At 41.4% G+C, this 24,661-nt stretch overlaps 1 protein-coding gene across 1 annotated transcript in view; it reads right to left on the bottom strand.

Moving 5' to 3' along the window:
• Nucleotides 1–1,282: 1,282 nt before the first annotated feature.
• The window catches only part of LOC137630453 (DNA replication ATP-dependent helicase/nuclease DNA2-like), a 93,219-nt gene continuing 69,840 nt past the window's right edge, over nt 1,283–24,661 (bottom strand). Inside the window, exon 17 of the mRNA XM_068361931.1 lies at nt 1,283–2,988. Coding sequence (XP_068218032.1) covers nt 2,785–2,988 — 204 coding nt within the window. The 3' untranslated portion in view covers nt 1,283–2,784. The remainder of the gene's footprint in view (nt 2,989–24,661) is intronic.

Below are 24,661 nucleotides of genomic sequence, written 5' to 3'. Positions count from 1 at the left end.
GATTAAGATTAATCATCAAAAATAAAAAAAAAAATGTAAAAAAAAATATAAGATATGAAAATAAAAAAAAAATAAATAAGCCAAGTTAGGTTAAAGTTCACTTAGTGTAAGTTAGAATAAGTTACGGTAGTGTACGTTTATCGTAGTCACCCTCTCTACCTCCTCGCCGCCCGTCTGTCACCTCTCTGCGTGGTAAGACCGACACCTGCGCTGGACTTTCTAAGGTAAAGTGATGCTAAAAATCCGTTTCTTATTTATTATTTTTTGATGATTATTCTTTTATACATGTCTATTATATAATTTAGAGTGCATGTTGTCATGTGTAATTATGTGTAGTAATTTATTAAGGAGTTATCATAGGTTTTTGGGCTCAACCACGGATTAATCCTATTTCAATGTTTTCTTATGGGAAAATTTGTTTCTACAGTACATCCGAACATTTTCTACATCCGAAGTCGGTTTTGGAACGTATTAAATTCGTATGTAGAGGAATCACTGTACTAAACTTTCCAGAGGCAGAAGCTGGAGAATGCATTATAAATCTTCAAAATAACGATCACAAACGTTACATCAACAGGGAACACCACCGTGAAAATTCGCTACAAAAATAGGAATGAACGCCATCTTGGATACTCGTAATAGTGCGGGAAGAAGGGTAACCTTGATAACGGCTCCCCTTCTGTTTTCGCCACTCTTTCCCCTCGAAACGAAAACGCTATTTGGGGTGAAGATTGCTGTGTGTCATACCAAGATATACGTCCCTTGATATTATGCGATATCCTTATGAGGAATTTTAAGGGTGAGATAGCCATGTCTTCCTGATGGAAGTTCCTTCATTAGTAGCTTCCTAGGTTATATATGACTAGTGATATATCCCAGAGAATTTACCAAAGGTACCCAGAATTCTAACTCCTGGAGCCAGGAGTTAGAATTCGGGAGACCTCAAGGTCAATTCTCTGGGAATATCACTGTAGCCAAATATCCCTTAAAAAGCTACCAATAGGAACCTTCCATCAGGACAACATGGCTTGAGCCCAAAAATTTAAATTGCCATTCCAGCTTTGCCGAAGTTATACTCCTATTAAAGGACGATGCTTTTTAATCATGTATGAACATATGATTAGTGTTCAGTACTGTAAATTTAATTCATGTCTATCTAATAAATTTGTATCATCTGTGGGGAGAAGACAAAGTTAGTGTATTTAAGAAATTTGTATCATCTGTGGGGAGAAGACAAAGTTAGTGTATTTAAGGATAGAAATATATGGAAAAATACAAATACTTTTAAAGGTATAAACTATAAGACATTTTATTCAAAATATAAAATATGACTTAGAATAAAATTTACATTGTATTCAACTAATAATTTACTCTAGTTTAACCTTGTTTGATAGCAGTTATGTACAATATAAAAACAAAAAAAATTTCAAGGAAAATGGTAAACAGTTACCACTCTAATGTAGAGTAAACATAGTATGAATAACTTTATGTGGACCTTGTGTATTACACTTGGTTACATAAGAAATAATAATACAATTCGATAGAAGATAATAAATAATCATTGAGCATTTGCTACTTAAATAGAAAAAAAAAAAAACCTTGTACACAAATCACAGTTGAAGTTTCTTGAATTGGCAAATACACATGATAAGACAGGGTCTTAAATTCCAGGTTTCATGCCTTTTCCTAGGTATAAATGCCAAATGTCAATCAAAATGTTTTTTAGAATACGGAAAACAAAATTTTTAAGCACCAAACATAAGATTGCTACTAAAAGTGTTATCAACTTTTCTCTGCAGAATTTAAAATTTCCAAAAAAAAATAGACCAGGAAACTAATATAGAAGCATAGCCACTGCTATGTATCAAATAAGACAGTCATAAAGTAAAAAATTACATGGATTATTAGTTTTAAATTTTTTTGCTTGCCCATAAAAGTTTGTGCAACTTCATTTCGGCACTAAAAATCAGATGCAGACTTTAAAAAACGCTTAAATTTGTGTAAAAGAAATTGTAGTTTTACATATTTTAAATAGTGAATCATTGGCCATGCTTTGAGAAAAGTTAAAACCTAATTGTCGTAATATTTACAAAAAAGTATCATGTCAGACACACACGATATACACGCTGTCAGGAATATTGCGATTAGTACTTAGTCAGCAAATATTTAAAAAAATAGCCTATCATTTCTCAAGAACTACAAGACTGAAAATCTTAATAAAATTCATAAACAACTATACAGTATTTGTTAAGAGGTTTACAAAGTACTGTAATATCATACTAAGTAAACAGTACTGTACATATATACATTTACAAAAATATTTCAGTCCTCATTTATCTCTAAACACTTCCCAAAAAGATCCAAATTCCAGTGAAAAAATATTGCCAAGTCAAATGATACTTGATTGTACTACCATCTCAAATTTTATGTTTATATTTACAATAAAATCCCCAACAGTAATCCAAGTACTGTACATTATTTATAATGTTAAAAAGGATGCTAGATGTAAAAGTAGCCTTCAGCATTATAAAAGGCAAAGATCAGTTAAAACACCTCAACATAAAATGTAATTATTTTTTATAGAATATTGAAATGTATAATGTGAAGGTGTCAGTGAAATGTGATAATTTCTGAGCAACTTTTCACTTTAGATATTATAATGTATTTATTTCAAACAGTAGTTTCACCAGCAATTTGATTATAGCTTTAATAATTTATTTTAATTTATAAATTTCAAAATGTATTTCTCTTATTAGTTAAACTAGCAACTGTACAGTACTGTACTCAAGATAAAATTGAGTCAGACCAACTAAAACCATCGGAGCCTTCTTTCATTTTATATATCTGCGATGACTCTAGAATGGAAGTTAATTTCTTAAAAGGCTTAAAAAGTTGTAAAGTTGCCATGTCTCCAATCATGATGAGCTTATACTTTGCACGAGTTATGGCAACATTAAGGCGACGTTCGTCTTGTAATATTTCACCAGCCTGAGGAAGAAGAAGAAAAAAAAGGTGGCATTACTTAAAATGCAAACAAACATATTCACTTACATCTCATGACACAAAGAGACCTTCTGAAAATTAATATTTTGTAATATCACAAATTTGAGTCCTTTAATAGGGAAAAGTTTCTGCAAAGCTGGAACAGTCGTTAGAATCATTTAACAAGGGGTTAAACGAGTGGCAGAGGGAGTGGACATGAGGCCCTGTCGCTCCACCAGCAGGACTAGTCTCATTTTGACCGTTTGTCCCAGGACGGGAAGGGGTGACTGAGGAGGGAAGTTAACTTAAGGGAATGAGGTTTGTAAAGCAAAGAAAAATACAAATTACTTATAAATCTACAATTTGTTCCTACCTACGTGAAATACAAACCATCACCCTTTAATAGGGGGAGACACTGCTTGGTGGGTTGCGAGTCACCCCTATAACCGAACTGGAAGGTTCTTTTTCTTCCCTAGAAGTGTCACTTCGCTTGGTCCCGTACAGGAGCAAAAGCAGTGACTCCAGCCACCTCCTACTTGTTTGTATGGATGAGAAGACTGATAGGGCCTGGCCTGTACATGAATTGTACATGGTCAAATGAAGAAAACCTTCCTTTGAAGTTGAAATCAGCTCGGCATATACTCGTATTATGATCAAAGGGTTGATATGAACTCTACCATGCAGACCCCCATTAAGGAGAATGTGGGAGATACTTTTTTAAGATTAAAGAATGGAGCTCAGAAGTGTAACTTACCAGCATCCAGTCAGATCTACCACATAACGTTTTTACTGCTTTGTTTCAAAGACTTACATCCATACATTACCATAGACAAGATATTCCTTTCCCATGTGGGAGCCAGGTTGTCTACACAAGTACTTGCACCACCACCTCAGGCCCAAACACACAAGTGTCAAGGGATTAGTGGTTATACTTCCATAAGTAAAAGGCCGAGAAGGAGGTTTGAAGTTTCAAGACTCCAGCCTTCAGCACTTGGCTTACTGAAAGATTTCTTTTGAAGGCTATTGTAGATATATAAAATGTGAGACATTACATTAAGTGATCTTAGCATATATCATCCATACTTGCAGTAATGATTTATGTATCTCATTTACTACGTATGTCTCTTGTAAATAAGTACAACCCCTATGTAATCATGTTAGTACAGTACATGCATCATATCACATTATTATGCATACTTATCCATTGCGTTTTTGAGCTCAAGCCATGTCATCCTGATGGAAGGTTCTTAATAGTAGCTTCCAAAGGGATATATGTACTACAGTGATATTCCCAGAGAATTTACCTTTAGGTCTCCAGAATTCTAATTCCTGGCGCAAATATCCTAAAAATTTCTCTCAAGGATATCGCATAATATCAGGGACGTATATCTTGATACGACACACAGCGATCTTCACCCCGAATAGCGTTTTCGCTTCGAGGGGGAAGAGTGGCAATTTTAGAAGGGGGAGCCGTTATCAAGGTTACCCTACTTCCCATACTACTATTGAGTATCAAGATGGTGCCATATCCAAGATGGCGGACATTCCTAATTCTGTAGCGAATTCGCACGGTGGTGTTCCCTGTTGATCTAACTTTTTCGATCGATTCTGCAAGGATTACTTAATTCTGTAGCGAATTCGCAGTGGTGTTCCCTGTTGATCTAACTTTTTCAATCGATTCTGCAATCTCCAGCTTCTTTTGCCTCTGTAAAGAATCAACATTACAATGTGTATATTTTAGCTCCTGTTTCACAGTGAAATTAGAGTAATTTATTGTGATTAGGAGCTAGGCCTGTTACTGGAGGCGCCATGGGTGCTGTCGTTTGTTAGGCATGTGTTAGTTAGTTAGTAGAACAACATTCCCGGTTGAAATAGCATTAATTAACTAATTATGAAAGCTATTTAGGCAATTTATATTTGTAAAGATATTTATAATATGCATAATTTTCCTTTTTTTATGTCGATCGTATAAGTTAGAGTTTTGGTGACTTAGGTAACCGAGATCTCGTCTCGCCTAGGTAACCTAACCTAGGAGATGTAGTATACTTTCAGACATTTCCCCAGTTACCCTCGTGTATCATTATATCAATTCAGGCGGAGATAGATATCTCCTAGAATTATTATACAAACCAATGCTCGTCTTCAGTGGAGATTTAAGGGTAATCCCTCCTTCGCTCTGAGTGTAGCCTTAGGCTACAACCCTAGTGGGTCGTGCCTCGAGTTTTCATTCAGGAATGACTAGCCTAGAGTTTTCTGTCCCTTCCCTTAGCCACAGATAGCAGGTTTTGGGATTCGGTCAGAACCTCAGAGCATATAGTCTTGTGCTGGCAGCCGGCCGGCATGGTGAATAGTCATTCCTCTGCCGGATAGGCTGCCGGTATAGGAGGCTAGTGCCTAGGCTGCACTTGAAGCGGTTGTATGATGCCGCCACCTTCTCCCTTCGGTCTAGAAGACTAGTCCTGTGCTCGCAGACCCTAGGCTGAAGAACAGACATTATTCTGCCGCCTAGGATGGCGCCAGCACTGGAACTCTGTTTCTCCTTTGTTGAGAGGAGGCGGCACTGCTGGCGTACCCTTAACTGTATTGGCAGACCCTAGGCTGGAGAATAGAGATTCTCCTGCCGCCTAGGAAGGCGCCGATACTGGAACAGAGTTTTTTAAGGGTGTGGTAGGACCGGCAACCTTGCCGGCTCCTTCCACACCTCATACAGGACCCTCCCCCCCCCATCCTTTATTGATGGCCTAGCCATCCTAACTCTTTGGGCCGTCGTCCTGCAATCTCATCGATTGCCGGTGGGTTGCAGGGCTGGCTGGACTCCTACTTAACAGCTGTTGTCTGACTGACTGCCGGCGGCCATGACGGTTTCCGGCGGCCATGCTGGCTGCCGGCAGCCATGATGACTGTTGGTGGGAAGTCTCTTCTGTAACCAAGGTTCTTCAGTCCTTCCTTGGACTGCCAGCCACAAGTGCTGTTGCCGGGGTACTAGCCTGGCCGGACCGGCACAGACAGGTGCTGACTCAGTCGGTGGTAGGCCGACTGTACCAGTACTGCCGGGTGCTAGCCTGCCAGCCACGTGCCGGCCAGACCTTGCCGGCGATGGTATTGGTGGTTGGATGGAAGCCTGAATGATACATTCTCCCCTTCCATTTGAACCTTCTTTCTGGGGAAAGGCAGTAAATTAGATACTTACATCCTTATTTAGTGTATACATACACAGTAATAAGGCAGTCCTTCACTCCATGCTTTCTCTCTCTCTTTTAGCTAACATGCTGGACGGGCTGTGCCAGCAGGGACTAGCTATTCCAGCTATATACCTGTTGAATTACAGTATATGTTTATACAGTCGTCAGTATATTTGCAGTATAGTATGTACTGCAGATAGAAAACTATTGTATATATTATGCTAGTAGTTATCTTCCAATATATCTTGGGTATCCTTGCCCAGGTGTTTGCAGAGACCAATCATATATTGAAAGGATAGAATTTCTTCAATATTCTGATTAGAAATCAGTTTACATTTTACCTTACAATATTAAATAAATTAAAGGGCCGGTGATAGTACACTTTCTATCCTTAAAGGTTAGAGCTTCCCTGATCAGGAAACTCTATGGTTTTAATATTGGAAGGGAGGGCCAGAGCAAATGGGCTGGGTAGGATACACAAATATATGTCTTTTATATTTCCTAGTCCAGTCGGCGTCATGCCGGCTGGACCGTGCCGCCAGATGCTAGCCATACTGGCAGCACACTGGCTGAACTACAATATATAATTATACAGTAGTCGGTATTTTGCAATAGAGTACACACTGCAAACAGAAAACTATAGTATAATTATACAGTAGTTATTTTCTAACATATCTTGGGTACCCTTGTGCGGGCTTCTGCTGAGACCGATCCTATATTAAAAGAATAGAATTCCTTCAATACTCTGATTAGAAATCAGCTATCCTTACCCCACAGTGTTAAATATTAAAAGGGGCAGTGGCAATGTACACTTTTTCTATCCATTGGGGTTATAACCCTTTCGTTCGAGTTGCATTGATAAAGGAAACTCTTTATAGTTACTATTGAGGGGAGGTAACAGCAATTGCTTACAAGGAATACACAAGTATGTGTCTCCCAATATCCCTTTCTAGCTTACTATCCTAAGCTACTTAAGTTGAAAGATGACTTTTACATACAGTGAACCCTCGCTACTTCGCGGTTCGACAATCGCGGATTCACCACTTCGCGGGGTTTTCCCATAACCCATATATATATACATATCGCGGATTTTCCGGAAAATTCGAAAATACCGCGAAATCTGAAGACAACCAAATACGATATTTTGTTACCTGTAATTCCATTAATACTGTAATTAGTAATATCTGTTCTTACTGATTGTTCATTGCATTACATATGATATATAATTCAGCACAGAAAGAAATAAAACACGAAAAGAGAATGTGATCATACGATAATTCAGTACTGTATACAGTACGTAGTAAAATTAAATCGAACATGAAACGCAAATCAGATGCAGTCATACCATATTAGAATGGTGTGTACTGTAATGGATGTGCTTCTTTTCCATGAATCTTTTGTATGTATACGTACGTAGTACTGCATCCAATAATATTCTTTGTTGCAAAAATCACATTTCGAATAAGCGTACGAGAGAGAGAGAGAGAGAGAGAGAGAGAGAGAGAGAGAGAGAGAGAGAGAGAGAGAGAGAGAGAGAGGCGTAAAATAGCGTACGTAAAGCTGTATTATTATTATTGTTGTTGTTAATAAAATTATTATTGTTATTATTATTATCATTATTATTATTATTATTACTGTACAGTATTATTATCATTATTTATTATTATTACGGTATTTACTTAATCTACGTACGTTTGGTATGCGCGGGGCATCTTCTATGAGTAGGTAACCAACGCATCATAGTACTGTAAGACGGGTTGTGATTGGTTCAAGCGCTGATAGATGACGAATCAGAACTCAAGTTTTGTTATCTAGCCTGTGATTGGTGTTTTGCCCGCATCTCCTACCCGCAGCATCTAAGTTCTCGCGGGGCTGGATCGTCCACTCTCTGTTACCGCGTATCGCTGAGTAGACGTTCTTAAGTGTGTGAATCTGTGCTGTGTGCGACTTTTTTAAGTTGAACTTTTTGTTACTGTAAATCCTACTGTAATGGCTCCCAAGCATTCTGCTTCTCTTAAGGCTGGTAGTGAGCCTAAACGCCACCGAAGGATGATGACGATAGCTGAGAAGGTTACGCTTCTCGACATGTTAAAAGATGGTAGAAGTTACGCGGCCGCCGGCCGCCATTTTGGCATCAACGAATCTACTGTTCGCTATATCAAGAAGGACGAGGCGAACATTAGAAAGACGGCTGCAATCACCTTTAGCAGATCAGCGAAGCGAGTCGTTACAACGCGTAATAAAACGATCGTACGCATGGAAGGTGCTTTAGCTGTGTGGATTGCCGACTGCCGGAAGAAGAACATAGCGTTGGATACGAACACCATCCAAACAAAGGCTTTGAGCTTATATGAGAATTTTGCTGCAAAGGAACCTAAAGACGACGACGGCAACCATGCTGAAGATGATGATGATGCAGATGATCCTCAACCAGGGATATCCACTGATTCCCAGCCTCAGAAACGTTTTTCCGCCAGCAAAGGATGGTTCGCGAAGTTTCAGAAACGCTTCGCCCTGAAAAGTGTTTCCCTGCATGGGGAGTCTGCTTCCGCTGACACTGCCGCTGCTGAAACTTACGTGAACCAGACGTTCAAGAATAATATCGCTGAAGGTGGATACAAGCCGGAACAAGTCTTTAATATGGATGAGACTGGCTTGTTTTGGAAGAGAATGCCGTCGCGAACTTTCCTGTTCAAAGAGGAAGCCAAAGCCTCTGGCTTTAAAGCATTCAAGGATCACGTTACCCTCGTGATGTGTGGCAATGCTGCTGGATTTTTGTGAAAGCCGGGGCTTATTTATAAGTCGAAAAATCCTCGCGCTTTGAAAAATAAAAATAAGAATCTCCTTCCCGTGTACTGGATGCATAATCAAAAAGCATGGATTACGAAGATGCTGACCTCCGACTGGTTCCATCAGTGTTTTATCCCGCAAGTCAGCAAATATCTCTTAGAGAAGGGCTTGCCATTCAAGATCCTTCTCCTTATGGATAACGCTGGTGGACACGCAACTGACCTGTCGCATGAGGGCATTCAGGTTGAGTTCCTGCCACCCAACACCACGTCATTAATTCAACCGATGGACCAGGGGGTTATCAGGGCGTTCAAGGCCCTCTACACGAAGAACCTTGGCGGACCTCGTTGCGTGTGTGGATGCTGCCCAAGATGACGAGGATGAAGATTTTAACTTGAAGGTGTACTGGCGGCAGTACACCATAGCCACGTGCCTGCAGAATATTCAGAAGGCACTTCATGAGATGAAACCTGCAACCGTGAATGCGAGCTGGAAGAAGTTGTGGCCCGATATTGTTTACGACGACAAGGGATTTACTCCGTCGGAAATCCAACACTCTGCAATACGCAAATCTGTGCAGTTGGCTGCCATAATTGGAGGTGACGGGTTTGGCGACATGACGACTGAAGACGTCGACGAGTTGTTGGACTGCCATTCCCAGCCCCTAACTGACGCAGACCTCGAAGACCTGACGAAATCGGCAAGTGAAGAAGAGAGTGATACCCAGGAAGAGACCCAAGAAAATGTCGAAGAAACGGGCTTAACATTAGAACGGCTTGCTAAGGCCTGCAACCATGCGAAGGAGTTGAAAGAAATGTTGCAAGAGTGGGACGAGGATATGGTTCGCTCGATGCAATTCTGCAACAAGATCGATGAAGACATGACTCCCTACAAAATGCTCTTGGATCGAAAAAAGAAGCAGCGGCAACAACTTCCGATCACAATGTTCTTCCAGCCTCGCAAAAAAGAGCCAGTTCCTCCTGCTAGTACGCCTTCGGAAGAAATTGAAGAAGTTTCCCAGGAAGAAGTTGAAGAGGTGTCCCAGGAAAAGACACCTCCGTCTGAAGAGACGTAAAATACTACCTGGCTGCACAGTAGAACACATCATCAGCTTCATCATCATCATTTCTACTGTGCAGCAAATTCATCGCCATCAACCATTCAAGTTTTTCTTCAACTTCTTTCGTGGTGAGTACAGTAACAATCTTTATCTTTTACTTTAATATTCTTACTGTACATTCTAAAACTGTATTTGTGCCTGTTTTATAGTTTAGTACTGTACGTACGGTATGCATTAAGTTAAAGGGAAAGTTTTAAAAGTCTACATGTTGTAACCTATCATATTTTTTTTGTTTAAAATTTACATTTACGTACGTAAAACAATATCTCTCTCTCTCTCTCTCTCGTAAATTGTTTTCCTGCTTTGCTACGTACAATACTGTATAAATTATATTTGTAAGGTAACATATTTTGTAAATGCTTTTACTGTAAATACTGTATGTACTGTATCATTATTTATCACTATCATCATGCGCGTTAAATGCCTTAGTTTGTTCTGAGCGTGGTTGTTTACTGAGCGTACACGCCGTCGTTTCAGGCGGCGTCATAAAGAAAAACATTTCATTTGGAAGTCCTAAGAAAAATACGTAAACTAAAACATTGGTAATAAAAAAATCAACATACAGTACTGTATAATCAATATAATCGATGCAAAAACTAACCTATACATATATGTGTACTGTACACTAAATGAGTTTGTTTCTTCATTATGATCAGAGATGAACGTAAACAAAACATTGGTTGCCATTTTTTATCGTGCTTTTTAGGTGTTTAGGAAACGCATGATATAAAATCGCCTTTAATATTTGTGCCTGTTTTAGTTTAGGGTGCTGTAGTACATGCATTAAGTGTTCTGTACATTAAAGGGTGGTTTGTTAACAGTACTACGTACAAGGGAAGGTTTTAAAAGTCCGAATATACATGTTAAATAAATAGGTAAATATGATGTCACTACTTCGCGGATTTTCACCTATTGCGCCCGCGTCTGGAACCTATCTACCGCGATAAACGAGGGTTCACTGTATTGCTTATCAGTGAGATAATCAGTTGTATACTCATTCAGCTTTCCTTTCTTTACGGGAGGAACCCCAGATGACATGTGTTGCAATCTTCTGCAATATTAAGAGTAAGTACTTTCATGGTCATAATACATGCAGGTTTCATGCCCCCTGCTACATTATTTCCGAATCCCTGCAATATTGGGACCCCCAAGTTTGCAATATCTGTCGGACTTTAGTGTCCGAGGGTTTTGATAATCCCATGTCAATGGAATCTAGGGATGCAGCTCGTAAGAAACTACGCAATTGGGTAAGAGGGTTCCAGAAGATCTCTCCAGGGCCATACCTACCTAATGATAGGATGCGTAGCTTACTATTCCTGAAAGCAAGTAGGAAAATAGTGGTGCCCAAGGCACGATTCACATCTCCCTGCGTCCAGATAGCCTTTGGGACGGAGGGCAGGAAGCCCCCCGGGAAGAAGTGGACAATGTTGTGTCGGAATTGCCTCCATCTGCGCCGGCTCTGGAGCCGTTAACCTCGACATCTTCACCTTCTACCCCTCTATTAGACAAAATGGACCAATTACTGGCCCATTTTAAGGGTCTGACGAAAAACTTTCGCAAACAAGCCAAAACGGAGGAAGCGAAACGCAAGTTAGAGCTCTGTGAAGCTCCACTTGTCGCTCCCCAAGGGTCATACAAGCAACTCAGAGACCAAGACCTTCCGACATGCTCCAAAACCAATCCCTGGAGGTATGTGGAGCTTATGCCGATTTTAGACGGCAAACTCTACATCTCGGAGAAGATGGGTGCTGTTCCTTTAGACAAAATCCAGTTTTGGCCAAGCTTTAATGCTTTCCCTAATGGCTTCATTCGACTGAAGCATGAACCAACGGCAGGAAAAGAAACGGAACTGAAGGTGGTCATGATACTCAACCATGATAAGGCACAGGCTATCTTGGCAAGTAGCCTGAAAAAGGCGGGTTACTCGGTGTCGAAAGTGTTCGTACTAAGTAATAGACACCCTACCTTTCATGCTCCTGCTTCAATAACATTCCCCTTTACGTGGAAGGCATTTAAATCTGTTGCCAATACAGTGGAGGCAGGCAAACCATGTCCTGCACTCGAGGAGTGCAAGCCTCTGTCACTAGCCTTACCCATGCAGGAGAAGGATGGGAAGGAAGTTCACTTAACCTTTTCAGTAGGGAAACTAGACATGGATGTCGCTGGACGACAGTTTAGCGAGAATCTCCCTAAACTTTCTGAGTTTCTTTTGCGAAAGGAACAAGAGACAAAGGAGAGACTTGCAGCCTCCCTATCCCTACAGAACTGCATAGAGTTGTGTTCAGCCCATCAAAGTACCCCAGACATGCTCATGGTCTTGGCCAAAAAGCATATGGCCACCTTAGTAAAAGACTTATATGCCTTTATGAAGGCTAGAAGAGCCTGTAGGGAGTTCGTGTTTGCTGCCGCGTCAGTGAAACATGAAACCAAGAAGCTGATATCTTCCAACATTTGGGGTAGAGACCTCTTTCCAAACGAGGTAGTCAAAGAGCTGATTGAGAAAGCCACCACGGAGAATACGGGACTTCTCCAGAAGTGGGGCATCTCTTCAAAGAGAAAGTCTTCCACGGATGTGGGTCCCCAACCTAAAAGGAAGACGGAAAAGTCTAGAATTTTCCTCGGGCTGTTCAACAACATCCCACAGTTTCGATGACCGCGGTGCCGCAGGCAGGCATTCGAAGAGGTAAACCTTCAGATCAGTCGAAGCAAAGAGTCGCTTCTGGTAGGAGGGAGGTTCCTTCAGGATCGCTGGACCTTCGATCATTAGGTCCAAGACCTAATACAGATGGGACTAGGATGGAAAATAGACATGCCTCCACAATCATTTCCTCAACGTTCTAGAAGAGTATACCTTAGAGCTCTAGAGCATAAAGGTGGTAAGGAAAGTATAGTCCATCGAATTCCAGGGAAGGCTGTTTGGTGTTCACAAGGACTCAAGAAAACTTGGACTTGTTGCCACTCAACAAGTTCAAATAAAACAGCAAGTGCAGAATGTTAATCCTTCTGAACATGAGGACCCTGTTTCAAAAAGGGGTGTTCACAGTCCTGTTAGACCTGAAAGATGCCTATTGGCAGCTTCCAGTCAGTCGCCCCCTCTCCTCCTACCTAGGATTCAAGTTACAGAGGATAACATATGTCCTAAGAAAGATACTTGTTGAACTAAACACAGTCCTAAGTATCTTCACGGAATTGACGGACACAGCCACGCAATAACCAAGCCGAGAAATGGTTCAGGTAACAAAGTACCTGGACGAAAGGCTGGTGCAGGCAACACCCGAAGTGGCTGGTCTACGAGCATCCAAGGAAGTGTTCTGGTTCCTAGAACATCGGGAATGCAAAATCAGCTTCAAGAAGTCTCGATTCTCTCCAGCTCAAAGGTTTCAATGGTTAAAAAACCATCGAAACCTGAGGTCACTTCGGCTCTCCTTTCTCTTAGGGATGTAGAAGGAGATTGCAAGGTCGGTCAAGAGACTATGGTAATCAGTCAGGATTCCAAGACGCTAACAGGAAAGAGTTCTGAACTCTCTCCAGTTCGCAATAGTGACAGACCCAGTGCTAAGAGCACAGCTGAAAGATGCGTTAAGAGTCTGGAGAAGATACGTATCCAACGCTCGAAGAGATCTAAAATGACCGATATCTGTCTTTCCTTGATCGCTTCCCAAACAATGGTCAAAGGCCAAAAGCCTAATTGAAGACCGTGCCCTTGCAACTACCTCGACTATTAAAGATCATCCGCATGGATGCCTACCCAGAAGAATGGGGTGTTCACTCCCATCAGAGGAAAATCCAAGGGACTTGGTCATTTCTATCCAAGGCCATGGTAGTCCTGTCATAGTTGTTGAAACTCTCTCCATGCAGATCATACCTCCTCAGGTTGATCTGGGACATTGAAGCGTTAATGAGACGTCGGAACCGACCAGGCTTGAGAGCGTCTCATATAGTTTAGGTGATATTAACCACCCCTTACGTAAAAGGGTGGCACCTATCAGCAGTTCATGTACAATCGATCCACAATGTGACAGCGGATGCTCTACTCAGGTTCAAGCCGATAGAGTTACAATGGTCCACAGATACAGACCTATTCTCTCCCAGATGGGAACAAGTCTCCAAGCTGCAGATCGACCTCTTCATGACAAGCGTCATCAAGAAACTACCTCGATATGTAGCCCCATACGAGGATTCTCGAGAGGAGATAACAGACACCGTGTCTCTAGTATGGAAGGGATGGACTCAGGAATTCCTGTTCATCCCATCCAATCTCCTGCTGAAGGTCCTGAATATGCTGAGATCCTTCCAGGGAGGGGTAGCTCTGGTGGCTCCCAAATAGCCCAAGAGCAACTGGTTCCCTCTAGTGAAGGAACTCAGGCTGAGGCTGGCCCTAGTACTGAACTCAGCACTATCTCAGAGGGTTCGGAAGTTAATTCCCTTCGATTTATCAGAGAGCCCAAACCCTTCATTTCATGATTTTCTTGCCCTAGCGGTTAGGAAAAGACTTGGGATCTCAGAAGGCAATATAGAATTCTTAGAAGAATACAAGTCTAAGTCAACTAGAAGACAATATGAGTCATCTTGAAAAAACTGGGTTGCTTATGTAAAAGCAAAAGGACCGAAAGAAATTTCAATGAATTTCTGTCTGTCCTTCTTTGTCCACCTTCATAATCAAGGTCTGGCAGCCAACACGATAACTACGTGCAAGTCAGCCTTGACTAGACCTCTTTTATATGCCTTTCAAGTGGATCTGGCGAATGAAATCTTTAATAAGATTCCGAAGGCATGTGCAAGGCTTAGGCCTGCAGCACCTTCAAAGACTATCTCATGGTCTTTGGACAAGGTCCTACATTATGCCTCATCTGTGAACAATGAAGATTTTACCCTCAAGGATCTAACCCAGAAGGTTATCTTTCTGTTCGCTATAGCCTCTGGGGCTTGAGTTAGTGAAATAGTAGCCCTATCTAGAAATGAGGGCCACACTCAGTTCACAAAAGCGGGAGAACTGAATCTCTTTCCTGATCCAACCTTTCTCGCTAAGAACGAGCTACCCACTAAGAGGTGGGGTCCCTGGAGAATCTGCCCTCTGAAGGAAGATGTCTCTCTATGTCCTGTAGTGTCTAAAGGTCTATCTTCGTAGAACTTCAGACTTCAGGGAAGGACAGCTCTTTAAAGGAGAAACCTCCGGATCAAACTTATCCCTAAAACAACTGAGGGCGAAACTCACCTACTTTATTCGCAGAGTAGTTCCAGACAGTACATCCGCAGGTCATGATCCGAGAAAAATTGCTTCATCACTGAACTTTTTTCAGTATATGGACTTTGAGCATCTTCGCTCATATACTGGATGGAAATCATCCAGAGTGTTCTACAAACACTATGCTAAGCAGGTCCATGACCTGAAGCATTATGTGGTGGCGGCAGGTAGTGTATTAAAACCTGTCGTCTAATTACTACGATAAATAGTTAATTGATTGGGACTATCAATTAAAGGGAAAATGTGTCAACACTTCTAGTGTGATACCCTTTAAGTGAGTCTTACCATGGTGACACCGAGTCTGTTCAAAATCTCAGGTGTCGAATTATACAGATAACACTTGTGCCGTGTGTACGTAGTACACATTGTTGATAGGATACGACATTTACAGAAATTATAAAGGAAAAATTTATTAAAAAAAATTTTCAGTCTTACAGTGGCATCATTTCTTCCCTTTCAAAGGGAGAAATTAATTTCTGCATACATTGCACATATAATTCATTTATCATGTTACATTCGTTTCACTTGTTATTTCATTTAGTCATTTATTAGAAATAAATGTCTATTAGAATGTAATTGCGCCCTAATTCGCCCGGCAATTTGCATATTTAACATGCCAGAGTTCTTTGACTTACTCATGTAAGTAAACCTCATATCATTGTATTCTTACAAACAATGGATATAATGGACACTGATATTGTTCCAACAATATATACAAACCGTGAGACCGTTTGTATACCCAGTGAATACTTATGTTTGTTCATACAATATATGCTAACCTTGAGGCCCCTTTTCTACCGTCTAGTATGACTCTTCCCTGTAGGGGGCAGGAAGCACTAACCTTGTTTATGATTACTGATAATGACGGATAACGGTAACATCATTTGTTTCAAATGGTCCAGATGACCATAGAAAAAATTGTCCCAAGGTTAAGGCACCGATGAAAATCCACAGATACAGTAATGCTCTGGTATGCTTCCATCAGGAGGACATGGCTCGAGCCCAAAATACGGATTTTGAGCGAAACGAAAAATCTATTTTTGGGCGAGATAGCCATGTCGTCCTGATGGACCCAGGCGAGATAGCCATGTCGTCCTGATGGACCCAGGCGAGATAGCCATGTCGTCCTGATGGACCCACCCTCCTTTTCTATAAAAAAAAAAGGTCTTCGCAGAATCCCTCCTGAAACTACTATATCTGTAGCACCATGCTCAACGCTACAAGGAATGTCCACCATCTTGATAATAGAAGTATGGGAAGTGGGTAACCTTGATAACGGCTCCCCTTCCAAAATTGCCACTCTTCCCCCCCAAGGCGAAAGCGCTATTCGGGGTGAAGATCGCTATGTGTCGTATCAAGATATACATCCCTGATATTATGCGATATCCTTGAGAGAAATTTTAAGGATATCCGCGCCAGGAGTTAGAATTCTGGAGACCTAAAGGTAAATTCTCCGGGAATATCACTATAGTACATATATCCCTTTGGAAGCTACTATTAGGAACCTTCCATCAGGACGACATGGCTATCTCACCCAAAAATAGATTTTTCGCTTCGCTCAAAATCCATTTATTAAGAGTGGCAACGCCCCAAGGAGCTGGGATTGTTGTACTTAACCACCTTAGGGCATCACACAATTTCCTTGTACAGTCAGCTCTCCTACTTTGCAATGGTTAGGTTACAGACACAGGCGCAAAAAAGGAATTTTCGCGAATAAATGCTGCACTAGGGTGGGCTAACTCCTATCTTAAAAAATTACTGCCCCTTGCCCCGAGCGGGTGTCTTACCTGATGATTATAACACTAAATACTGCCTAATATTGTTTGAATTTGGTTTTTACAACAGTTTATAATCATATTTACAGTGTACAGTAAATTTGCACATATGTACACTATATACTGGACTCAGTAAAGTTACAGTACAGTATTGTGCTAAGGTAAAGTTTGACCAAGTCATCATCATCCCCTTTGGTGTTCTGTATAACAAAGGCTCCTATCAACTAATAATTTATTGTAACGCACTGATACTGTAGTGTATATTATTGTAATATATGTACAGTAATATTGCTACAGTACAGCTTAACTGTACTTACTGTAAGTGTTCGGTGTTTTCGTTCAAACGACTCGTAGCCTACGCCGCTATGTGTTTTCTTGAGGCATGACCAACTTTTTCCGTGCTGTTTCTTACACAGTATGTTATATCTATACTTTCCTAAACAGAAATACAGCTTATTTTATAAACTAAAACCTTCAATATCTCAATAATAATTGTTTCTTTTAAATAAAAAAAAAAAAAAAATGCATTTGATTACTTTTCAACAGCTCCCTCTCTCTAATAAGAGATTAAAATATTCAATTTCGTTTTGGAAGCATTATTGCATTTTAGAAAATTACGATTATTTAAATACTTAATTGTCCTTTCAAAACATTTAAGTACTTTTGTTTTAAATTTTGCGTGTATTTTATCAATCTGTATTTTGGGTGCCGTGATCAAATCAGCTGATGCACATACAGATCAATAACAAAGAGTATTGTGTATACTATTCCTTAACTTATTTAAAACATCTACTATATACCTGTATAGTTAATAAAGTATTACATAAGCACTGATTTGTTATAATCTATCATAATTTTCATATAGTGGAACCTCTACATCCGAACGTAACTACATCCGAAGTAAAATTCGAGCAAATATTTGACTCTACTGTACACCCGAATTTTATTTCGACACACGAAATAAGCAACTTTCGCCGTACCGGTTGTATCCGAATTTTTCGACACGCGAAGTACAATTCGAACATGTTCCTACTCTACAGCCGAATTTTTCTTTCGACACCCGAAGTAAACAATACTCGTACACGTAGTCGGTGCTCATAGCGCCTGAAGTGTTTTTTATTTCCGCCGATAGAAGGCAGCACTTCGACCTCGGAGGGACCCTCAATTAGCGCGGCTTGGGTCAGTCCTCTGTTCTCGTCGGCTTCTTGCGGTTGTGCCCTGTGCGTTATGCTATTAACTGTGTGTTTTACTGTAATCATGATTTTTAACGTGCATCCTTTTACGGTAATTTACATAAAGTATGGGTCCTAAAAGCCTTAGTTTTGCAAGTGGTAGTGGTAGTGGTGAGAAAAGGAAGAAGGAAATGCTTTCTTTAGACGTAAAGCACGAAATTATTGAAAAACATGAGCGTGGCATCCGCATGAGTGAACTTGCTAAACATTATGGCCGTAATATGACGACGATCTCGACAATCCTTAAACAGAAGAAGCTATTAAAGCAGTGAAACCTTCTAAGGGGATCACCATTATTTCAAAACGCTGTAGCCCTATCATAGAAGAGATGGAACGACTTCTGCTAGTGTGGATCAAGGACAGAGAGATCGTTGGCGACACCATCACCGAAACCGTCATCTGCGAGAAGGCGCACGCCATCTTTACGGACTTGAAGGAGGAGAGCTCTGGGGGTGATGCTGGGGAGAGTTCAACCGAACCTTCCTCAGATGATTTCAAGGCACCTCGTGGCTGGTTTGAGAAATTTAAGAAACGGTCCGTGATTTATTCAGTTGTTCGCTACGGAGAGGCTGCTAGTGGGGACACAAAGGCTGCAGCTGACTTTGTCAAGAACTTCAAAAGGATCGTGCTGGAAGAAGGCTACGTAGAGCAGCAAGTGTTTAACTGTGATGAAACCGGGCTGTTTTGGAAGAAGATGCCCAGTCGAACCTACATCACCGCCGAAGAGAAGAAATTGCCTGGGCATAAGCCAATGAAGGATCGGTTGACTCTTGCCCTATGTGCCAATGCTAGCGGGGATTTAAAAGTCAAGCCCTTACTTGTTTACCATTGCGAGAACCCTAGGGCCTTTAAGGCACACAACGTCGATAAGGACCAGCTTCATGTTTTCTGGTGATCCAACTCAAAGGCCTGGGTCACTAGGCAGTTCTTTGTGCAATGGGTTAACTAAGTATTTGGCCATTCTGTGAAGAAGTATCTTCATGAACAGAAATTGCCTTTAAAGTGCCTGCTATGCCTTGACAATGCACTCGCTCACCCCCTGGACTTGAAGATGATATCTTCGATGAATTTAAGTTCATAAAGGTGCTGTATCTTCCACCGAATACCACCTCTATCCTCCAACCCATGGACCAGCAAGTCATCTCTAATTTTAAGAAGCTCTACACCAAGCACTTATTTAAGCAGTGCTTTAATGTCACGCAAAGCACCAACTTAACTTTGAGTGAATTTTGGAGGAGCCACTTCAACATCGTGCACTGCTTGAAGATCATAGATCAGGCTTGGGTGGGATTAACTCGACGGACCCTCAATTCTGCCTGGAAGAAGCTGTGGCCTGATGCAGTTTCTCCCCGAGATGTCGAAGGTTTTGACCCCGAACCTGATCCCGTGGTGGGTGCAGCGGAAGACGTAGAGGAAATCGTCTCCCTTGGCAAGTCCATGGGTCTGGAGGTCGACGCAGATGATGCTACGGAACTCGTCACCGAACATCACAACGAACTTACCACAGAGGAGCTCACGGAACTCCATGCTATTTCTGAGCACGAGTGATGACGAGGAAGGGATCGAGGAGGTAGAACATGTGTTAGGTTCGGCGCATATAAGAGGTGTTAGGAAAATATCAAGACGTGGTCGACTTCATCGACAAATACCACTCAAAAAAATTGCAGGTTTTTCGTGTAGTTGCGCAGTTCGATGATGTTTGCCTAACTCACTTTCAAAATATTCTGAAAAGCAATACCAAGCAACTATCTTTCGATAATTTCTTTAAAAAAACTACGAAGCGAACTCGTGATGAAGAGGATGTAGGTGATTCAAAGAAAACGGCAGAGTGAAGCGGAAGAAAGTGAAACAAAGAAAACGGCAGAGTGAAGCAAAAGAAATTCAATCAATTTTAAGTGTAGAGAGTGAAAGTGATTAAAATTAATCATCAAAAAGAAAAAAAGAAAATGATATATATATATATATATATATATAATATATATATATATATATATATATATATATATATATATATATATATATATATATAAAAAATAAGCTAAGTTATGTTAAAGTTCACTTAGTGTAAGTTAGAATAAGTTACGGTAGTGTACATTTATCGTAGTTAACCTCTCTACCTCCTCGCCGCCCGTCCGTCTCCTCTCTATGTAGCAAGACCAACAACACCTGCACTGGAGTTTCTAAGGTAAAGTGACGCTAAAAACCCGTTTCTTATTTATCATTTTTTGCTAATTCTTCTTTTTTACATGTCTATTATCTATTTAGTGTGCATTATTCTCATGGGAAATTATGTGTAGTAGTTTATTAAAAAGTTATCATAGGTTTTTGGGCTCAACCACGGATTAATCCTATTTCAATGTATTCTTATGGGAAAATTCGTTTCGACATCCGAACATTTTCTACATCCGAAGTTGGTTCTGGAACGGATTAAATTCGTATGTAGAGGTACCACTGGATAATACATTTATAACTCATTACAGTATTATTTCTCTCTGTCATTTGATGTCAGGATGCCAGAAAACTTCAAATCATTCATATCTATCTCTCTCTCTCTCTCTCTCTCTCTCACATCTACATCACATAAAACATACAGTACATACATACATATACCAAGGCACTTCCCCCAATTTTGGGGGGTAGCCGACATCAACAAATGAAAAAAAAAAAAAAAAAGGGACCTCTACTCTCTACGTTCCTCCCAGCCTAACAAGGGACTCGACCGAGTTCAGCTGGTACTGCTAGGGTGCCACAGCCCCCCCTCCCACATTATCCACCACAGATGAAGCTTCATAATGCTGAATACCCTACTGCTGCTACCCCCGCGGTCATCTAAGGCATCGGAGGCAGCAGCAGGGCCTACCGGAACTGCGTCACAATCGCTCGCCATTCATTCTTATTTCTAGCACACTCTCTTGCCTCTCTCACATCTATCCTCCTATCACCCAAAGTTTCCTTCACTCCATCCATCCACCCAAACCTTGGCCTTCCTCTTGTACTTCTCCCATCAACTCTTGCATTCATCACCTTCTTTAGCAGACAGCCATTTTCCATTCTCTCAACATGGCCAAACCACCTCAACACATTCATATACACTCTAGCTGCTAACTCATTTTTTACACCCATTCTCACCCTCACTACTTCGTTCCTAACCTTATCTACTCGAGAGACACCAGCCATACTCCTTAGACACTTCATCTCAAACACATTCAATTTCTGTGTCTCCGTCACTTTCATTCCCCACTACTCTGATCCATACATCACAGTTGGTACAATCACTTTCTCATATAGAACTCTCTTTACATTCATGCCCAACCCTCTATTTTTAACTACTCCCTTAACTGCCCCCAATACTTTGCAACCTTCATTTACTCTCTGACGTACATCTGCTTCCACCCCACCATTTGCTGCAACAACAGACCCCAAGTACTTAAACTGATCCACCTCCTCAAGTAACTCTCCATTCAACATGACATTCAACCTTGCACCACCTTCCCTTCTCGTACAACTCATAACCTTACTCTTACCCACATTAACTCTCAACTTCCTTCTCTCACACACTCTTCCAAATCCTGTCACTAATCGGCCAAGCTTCTCTTCTGTCTGCAACCAGTACAGTATCATCTGCAAACAACAAATGATTTACCTCCCATTCATGGTCATTCTCGTCTACCAGTTTTAATCCTCGTCCAAGCACTCGAGCATTCACCTCCCTCACCACTCCATCAACATACAAATTAAACAACCACGGCGACACCACACATCCCTGTCTCAGCCCCACTCTCACCAGAAACCAATCACTCACTTCATTTCCTATCCTAACACATGCTTTACTACCTTTGTAGAAACTTTTCACTGCTTGCAACAACCTTCCACCAACTCCATATAAACTCATCACATTCCACATTGCTTCCCTATCAACTCTATCATACGCTTTCTCCAGATCCATAAACCTCCTTACCTTTTGCTAGATATCTCTCGCATATCTGCCTAACTATAAAAATCTGATTCATACAACCCCTACCTCTTCTAAAACCACCCTGTGCTTCTAAGATTGCATTCTCTGTTTTATCCTTAATCCTATTAATCAGTACTCTACCATACACTTTTCCAACTACACTCAACAAACTAATACCTCTTGAATTACAACCCTCATGCACATCTCCCTTACCCTTATATAGTGGTACAATACATGTACAAACCCAATCTACTGGTACCATTGACAACACAAAACACATATTAAACAATCTCACCAACCATTCAAGTACAGTCACACCCCCTTCTTTCAACATCTCTGCTCTCACACCATCCATACCAGACGCTTTTCCTACTCTCGTTTCATCTAGTGCTCTCTTCACTTCATCTATTGTAATCTCTCTCTCATTCTCATCTCCCATCACTGGAACCTCAACACCTGCAACAGCAATTATATCTGCCTCCCTATTATCCTCAACATTCAGCAAACTTTCAAAATATTCCGCCCATTTTTTCCTTACCTCCTCTCCTTTTAACAACCTTCCATTTCCATCTTTCACTGTGTCTTCAATTCTTGAGCCAGCCTTCCTTACTCTCTTCACTTCTTTCCAAAACTTCTTCTTATTCTCTTCATATGAATGACCCAATCCCTGACCCCACCTCAGGTCAGCTGCCCTCTTTGCCTCATGTACCTTGCGCTTTATTTCCACATTTTTCTCTCTATATTTTTATACTTCTCTATACAATTACTCTGCAGCCATTCTTCAAAAGCCCTCTTTTTCTCTTCCACTTTTACCTTCACTCCTTCATTCCACCATTCACTGCCCTTCCTAATGCTGCCTCAAACAACCTTCTTTCCACACACATCACTTGCAATCCCAACAAAATTTTCTTTTACTAACTTCCACTCCTCCTCTAAATTGCCAGTTTCTCTTACTTTCACTTCGTCATATATCATTTTCAACCTTTCCTGATATTTACTTTTTACCCCCGGTTTTATTAGCTCTTCAACCCTCACTAGCTCCCTTTTACATGCACGTACTCTATTCCCCCACTCTTTTGCTACAACTAATTTTCCTTCCACCAAAAAATTATCAGACATACCGTTAGCCATACCCCTAAACACGTGCAAGTCTTTCAATCTTCCAAACATTCTTTTAGTTATCAACACATAATCTACACACAGTGTAGTTGAATAAATTGAATTTAACTGTAAATATTAGGTAAAGCAAGATGTTGGTTGACGAGCAGCCGGATGATGAACCTGGGCCTGACGAGCAGCCGGATGATGAACCTGGGCCTGACGAGCAGGCGAATGCTGCGCAAGAGCCTGACGAGATGGAGAATGCTGCACAGGAGCATGATGAGCAGGTGAACGATGCGTAGATGGAAGCAAACAGCTGCATAATGCTCAGAAGGAGGAATGTGTCCTTTAGCATGAAGCACATCCTTAGGAGGGGAACGTAAACGATCCCTTACAGGCGAGTTACGAACTGAAGTTTGTAAGTGAGAAGACAAGTCCGATGAGGCAGGAACCAGAAGAGACATGACAGGCAGGTTCCTCCGAAGGGGAAGGCTGCAGGGACGAAAAACTGAAGTCATCTCTTCACAAAAGGTGAAGGGACACCACAAAGGTGAAGAGGTGGACGATTGTAGCAATGTCTCCTACCACAATGATGTTTCACAGCGACCGGAGGATCAGCATGCTGATCAGCAGCAGGCCTTCGGAGAGGAGTCTCTATGAGTGCCCCTTCCCAATAACTAGAAAGGGAAACAATCGCAAGAGACACGTGCCTTGGAGGAGAAGTGCAGTCCTCGGCAGAGCAGCGGAAAAAGCAGCAACAGAATCCACTGGCAGGGCAGCAGACGAAATCTCCGATACCGCCACGTCGACCAAGGTCAGGAAGTCGACCTCTGAAGCCGACGATGGCTGCAGCTCAGCATCCCGATGAACAAAGTGCAACAGAGCCTCCTAGGAGGGAGGGCCGGGCAACCCCAAAGACAGCCAAACCTGTAATAAATGACAGAGAGATACAGCCTTCGTCGGGAGGAGAGACGGGGCCACCTCACTAGGGGAGGCAGCACCGTCTCTCGAGGACCGAGGTTGACCAGTGGTTAAGCAGCCTTCGTTACTACTAGACAGATCCCCGGAGGAAGCCGTTCAAGTAGGAGCTTCGGAGGAAGGTCGGGAAGCGAAAGAAGAAACCTTGCGTTTATTTTATTTCAAAGAAACCTTTAAAGGAGAACAATCCCACTCTTCTGCCAATGCCCATACCTTTCTCACTGGGTGGCAGACAACTCCCGGCATTCATTACATTTGTTAGATTTGTTGCAGCGTTGACCTCTTGAAACAGGACAAAGGT

This window comes from Palaemon carinicauda, chromosome 38 (assembly GCF_036898095.1).
Source record: "Palaemon carinicauda isolate YSFRI2023 chromosome 38, ASM3689809v2, whole genome shotgun sequence".
In the NCBI taxonomy this organism is placed as follows: domain Eukaryota; kingdom Metazoa; phylum Arthropoda; class Malacostraca; order Decapoda; family Palaemonidae; genus Palaemon; species Palaemon carinicauda.
This window is presented reverse-complemented; position numbering and strand designations above follow the sequence as displayed.